The sequence below is a fragment of the Nicotiana attenuata genome, unplaced genomic scaffold, assembly GCF_001879085.1.
Source record: "Nicotiana attenuata strain UT unplaced genomic scaffold, NIATTr2, whole genome shotgun sequence".
Lineage (NCBI taxonomy): Eukaryota > Viridiplantae > Streptophyta > Magnoliopsida > Solanales > Solanaceae > Nicotiana > Nicotiana attenuata.
The window spans coordinates 23426-28689 of record NW_017673497.1 but is presented as its reverse complement, the minus strand read 5'-3'; the positions used below and the strand labels follow the sequence as shown (position 1 = coordinate 28689).

General features: G+C 40.9%; 1 protein-coding gene across 1 annotated transcript; it reads left to right on the top strand.

The window, feature by feature from the left end:
* The first annotated feature begins 2923 nt into the window (after positions 1-2923).
* Positions 2924-3440, top strand: LOC109216538 (F-box protein SNE-like). The gene is made up of 2 exons (XM_019380700.1): positions 2924-3180; positions 3320-3440. Exons 1-2 carry the CDS (start codon positions 2924-2926, stop codon positions 3438-3440), a joined length of 378 nt encoding a protein of 125 aa, XP_019236245.1.
* The last annotated feature ends 1824 nt before the right edge of the window (positions 3441-5264 follow it).

Genomic DNA, 5264 nt, shown 5'->3' with positions numbered 1-5264 from the left:
AACCATCCCGACACAGCCCAAACCGGGGTGTCACAAGTCATGAGCTACTACAGAGTTTGCTATAAGTCTACAACGAGTAATATCCGATACAATAGTCTAAAGAAAACATAAATGATGTAAGATAGGGAAGACAAGGGGCTGCGGACGTCAACAGCTACCTCGTATCTCCAACTCGCTGCCTGGTCTGGAAGGAATCAGTGCTCAGGTGTGGACTCTGCTATGCCTGAATCTGCACACATGGTGTAGGGAGTAATGTGAGTACTCCGACCTAGTGAGTAATAATAATAAACAATAACCAAAGGCATGAAAACACATAAGTGCACAAAGCAATTCTATATCAGGCAATAAATCACTTAAAGCAGTAAAATAGTAAGAGTCAAATGAAATCTCCCTTTTAAAAACAGGTAAATCAGGTAAAACAACAAGTAAATAGTGAGAAAAAATCTACCCCTCGGGCCCAATATCAATCGCTCAGAACAGTATCAGCCCCTCGGGCTCAGTATCAATCACTCAGCATAGTATCAGCCCCTCGGGCTCAGTATCAATCACTCAGCATAGTATCAGCCCCTCGGGCTCACTCTTAGATCATATGGGTACCCGCTCTCACTGTGGGTGTGCAGACTCCGGAGGGGCCCCTTACGGCCCAAGCGCTATATCAACATAAGGCCTGAAAGCCTTCTCACATCGCTCATAAGGCCTGAAAGCCTTCTCACATCACTCATAAGGCCTGAAAGCCTTCTCACATCACTCATAAGGCCTGAAAGCCTCCTCACATCACTTATCATATCCTCACATATGGCCCTGGGCCTCACTCAGTTCAAAAAACATCATAAGCCCCTCGGGCATCAATAAAATAGTAACGCTCAACCCAAACAACAGTGAAAATATCATTTAAGTCTCAAAATTCAATTAAACCGGCTGAGTTTGTAAAAATAGTATATTCAACAGGACTGAGTTCAAGTAGTATATCAAAATAGTGAGGAAACAGTGATAAAAGTCCACGAAGGATTCAAGTAGTCGGCATGAAGCCCAAAATATGGCAATAGGCCCAAGTTATGTTAAAAATAAACACATCTCAGTCAAATACGCGGTAAAAACATAAGTCGGGACGGACCAAGTCACAATCCCCAATAGTAAACAACCTCGCGCTCGTCAATAAGCACGTGTTTCACCTTAATATAGCACTACGTTGTGCAAATCTGGGGTTTCAAACCCTCAGGATATCATTTACTATCATTACTCACCTCAAGCTGGTCAAAATCCTAGCTCGCTATGCCCTTGCCTCTCAAATCGGCCTCCTCGCACGTCGAATCTGATCAAAACCACAACGAATACATCACAATAGGCTAGTGGAACATAACCCAATCGAAAAGAATCGAAAAACATCGAAAATCACGAAATTCGTAAAACCCGAGCCCCAGGCCCACTTCTCGAATTCCAGCAAATTTTACATCAACGGATTCCTTATCTCGCCACGAGTTTATACATATCAAGAACTCCCAAATCCGAGCTCAAATGACCCATCAAAACCCAATTTGAAATACCAAAACTCAAGCCCTAGTTCTTCCCCTTTTTGATAAATTTTCATGAATTTCTAGGTTGATTCTACCACATGTAATTAGGTCATAGAACTCACCTCCAATCAATCCCAGTCGAAATCCCCTTCAATTCTCGTCCAAATGCTCTCAAGGATATTCAAAAATGGTAGAAAAGTGCCTTAGCTCGCGGAACAAAATGAAACTTTTAAAACCCTTTCTGTCCAGGCATTTTCGCTTCTGCGATCCTCTAACCGCTTCTGCGGACACCTGCCCGCTTCTGCGGAAAACCCCAATGGCCCATGTCCGCTTCTGCGGTTCCATTGCCGCATCTGCGACACCGCAGATACGGCTCCAAGCCCGCATCTGCGAAAACTAACTCCTCAAGAAACTCGCACCTGCGACTCCCTTTCCGCATCTGCAGAACCGCATAATCGGTCCCTTTTCCGCAGATGCGGAAATACCAGAACCAGCAAATATCATCAATGACACAAGTCCAAAACCCGGAACATCAACCAAAAGTGCCAATCCATCCTAAAACATCATTCAAACTTGCTCCAATCATCAAAACACCTCCACCAACACCAAAACCATCAAATTACATCGGATTCAAGCCTAAGTTCTTCTAAAACTTCCGAAACATGCATTTGATCAAAAACCCGACCAAAACACCTCCGAATGACCTGAAATTTTGCACACACCTCCCAAATCACCTAACGAAGCTACAGCAACTCTCGGAATTCCATTCCGACCCTCGGATCAAAATCTCACCTATCAACCGGAATTCGCCAAAATACTAACTTCGCCAATTCAAGCCTAATTCTACACCGGACCTCCAAAATTACTTCCGATCACGCTCCTAAGTCACAAATCATCCCCCGAAGCTAACCGAATCACCGAAAATTACATCCGTGCCCTCTAACTCATAAGTCAACATCCGGTTGACTTTTCCAAACCAAACCTTCCTTAAAGAGACTAAGTGTCTCATTTCCCTCTAAAACCAATCCAAATCAACTCGTTCACACAAGACTCTTATAATGAAGCATAAAGAAGCTGAAAACGGGGAAAACGAAGCGGTAACTCACGTGACCACGGGTCGGGTCGTCACAGTAAATAATGCTTCTGTGTCAGCTTCTAATTTCATTAGTTAACTCTACTTTTATTTTTCATATGATTTCTCTTACCATCCGGGAGTTCCTTTATTTGGATTCTGTTAGTTATATTTCTCTAAGTTTTTTGCGCCTTGACCAACATGTACTATTTCTTCATATGATTTATGAAGTTACTTCTTGTATATTTTCTTTGCGGTTGTTTTTATGCAGTAATTTGAGTTTCAATGGTAAAAGGTCTATTCTACTTATGTTGTTTTCAAAGTGTTGCCTGAGAAAATGGTGCAACTGGAAGAGGAGGGCGAAAATGAACACAAGGGTGCCAATTTTTTCATCAATGACAATATTGACGTGCTGATAGAGATATTGCAAAGGCTGCATGGCGGCTCCTTAGGGGTTGCTGCATGTGTTTGTAGACTCTGGTGCTCCATCACTAGGAACGACTCTCTCTGGGAACACCTCTGCTTCCGCCATGTGTCGCTGCCTCCGGATGGTGTAAAGATGGTGGTGTTGGCTCTAGGAGGGTACCGGAGACTGTACATGGTGTGTGTTAGGCCAATTTTTGACCGACTAAATAAGTGGAAGGAAGTCTGACTCGGAGGTTGTTAGAAGTGTTTGGACACAGCATGAAGTGGAACTTTCGTAATCGTTGTTTTGTGTGGATTATTATGAAAGGGTGTTTTTGGGTTGTGGTAGCGGTGGTGGAAGCAGCGGAGGAAGACTCAGAGGTGGAGGTAGCGGTGGCGCTGCAACAACATCGTTGCTTATGTTCCTTTGCAATGCCGTGAACGTTTGAAAAGTTGAAATCATTTTGATCACTATAAGTATAAGATGGCGAAAAGAACGATGACATATTAGATAAAGCAAGGTCAACTTCCAAAACTTCAACTTTCCAATTTTCGCGAAAATGCTTCAAATTACTTACGGACCTCCAAATCCAAATCTGGACGCACGCCTATGTCCAATATCACCACCTGAGCCTACTGGAACCATCGATACTCCAGTCCAAGGTCAAATACTCAAAATTCAAACCTTGCTCAGTTCTTTAAATTTTGAGCTTCTCAAATGAGAGTCACTCCTAAAATCCTTTCCGAACTTCTCAAAAACCCAAAACCGATGATGCACACAAGTCATAATTCACTATGTGAAGCTACTCGTGACCTCAAACTGCCGACATAGTATGTCACATGGAACAGTGATATAACGACAAGTGGCATTCTCAGTTGATAGAATTAATTGAGAAAAGAAGGCACGGGGAGAAACATCCACGAGACGATTCGAAGAAGAGAACCGGGCCTAATAGTTGACAAAGAATAGACGAGGAGGGAATGAATAAAGAACAAAAAGAAGGAAATGTACATGAACCAGAAGTAAATAAGGAAGGAGAATCAGAATAGTTATAGGGTTTTTTAGCAATAAATACGTCAGTTATAGATATCCTAGACAATGGACAACCAATACATAATGCCATAATAAACCCAAATTATGTGGGAAAAACCGTTACAATTGTACATTCCTATATAAGGGCACAAAATTTTATTTGTAAGGACAGATCTCAAGCACTATGTAAATATACTCTTTACTTTCCTGCCTTCCCGAAATTCTCTGTCTTGATTTTTCAATTTGACCATCAATTAGTTCTTTTGCCACTCTTATTATTTTCCTTAAATATTATCGTGAAACCTTTTAAAGTTTTCTCTCATAAACCTTCCTTCATCTAACACGAGCCATCAATGTATTCTATACTTTGAGGTTATAAAATAACCAAAAATCATAGAAGATTAGATTTTCTCGTATGTTGAAAAACAGAGTTTTTTAAATTTTAAAAATAAACTGATAAATACACATATATAAATAATAGAGAAGGGCCTTGGGGTGGGGGAGGGGGGTTGCAGGTAGGGTTGCTTATCGGGCGGATTGGACGGTTATTTACTCTTAACGGTTTGGCTTATCGGTTATTGGCTTTTAGATGTATTAATCCGCTAGCCACCCGATAAGGTATCGGGTGGATTGGTATCGGTTGAGCTCTTATCGGGCGGTTATCGGGCGGTTTGTCGGCCTAATTCAATCTATATTGCACATGACGCAATTTACCAAATTTAGCGAGGGTCCAAAATTTGCTTCGTCGTGCTTCAAATGTATGCTAATGTTGGCCAAAGAATGGGATTTCTTGCTCTTGTTTTATAACTTCTCCAATTTTCTTTAGATGTCACTCTAATTTCTAAGCAATCCAAGAACACCTGTCGAAATGTGTGCGGATTGACGTTTTTTTTTACATGCAAGCAAACCTGCATATGTATGCGTTAAACCTAATTTAACAACAGATTCTACTCGTTAAATTATCTCTTGTTTGTTAAGTTGTGGTACTTCCACTGTACCTACTGGAGGTGGTAAGAATACGTGAAGCAATCGCGAAGCAAGCAATTAAAATTTGTCTAATAGTAAATTAGTAATAGAGAATAGAGATAGAGTACTGGAAATGGAAGAAGGGTTTTTGATTATTTAATATATATATATATATATATATATATGGATAAAATAAATTTTATATACATATATTCTTAACGGGTTAACGGATTATCCGTTAAGAAAATTGAATAATCCTCCCCCAAACCGATAA

Coding starts and splice junctions, on each gene's coding strand:
- LOC109216538 (XM_019380700.1), top strand. CDS start 2,924: ATGGTGCAACTGGAAGAGGAGGGCGAAAATGAACACAAGGGTGCCAAT. Junction 3,181..3,319: donor CTAGGAGGGTACCGGAGACT/GTACATGGTGTG, acceptor TTATTATGAAAG/GGTGTTTTTGGGTTGTGGTA.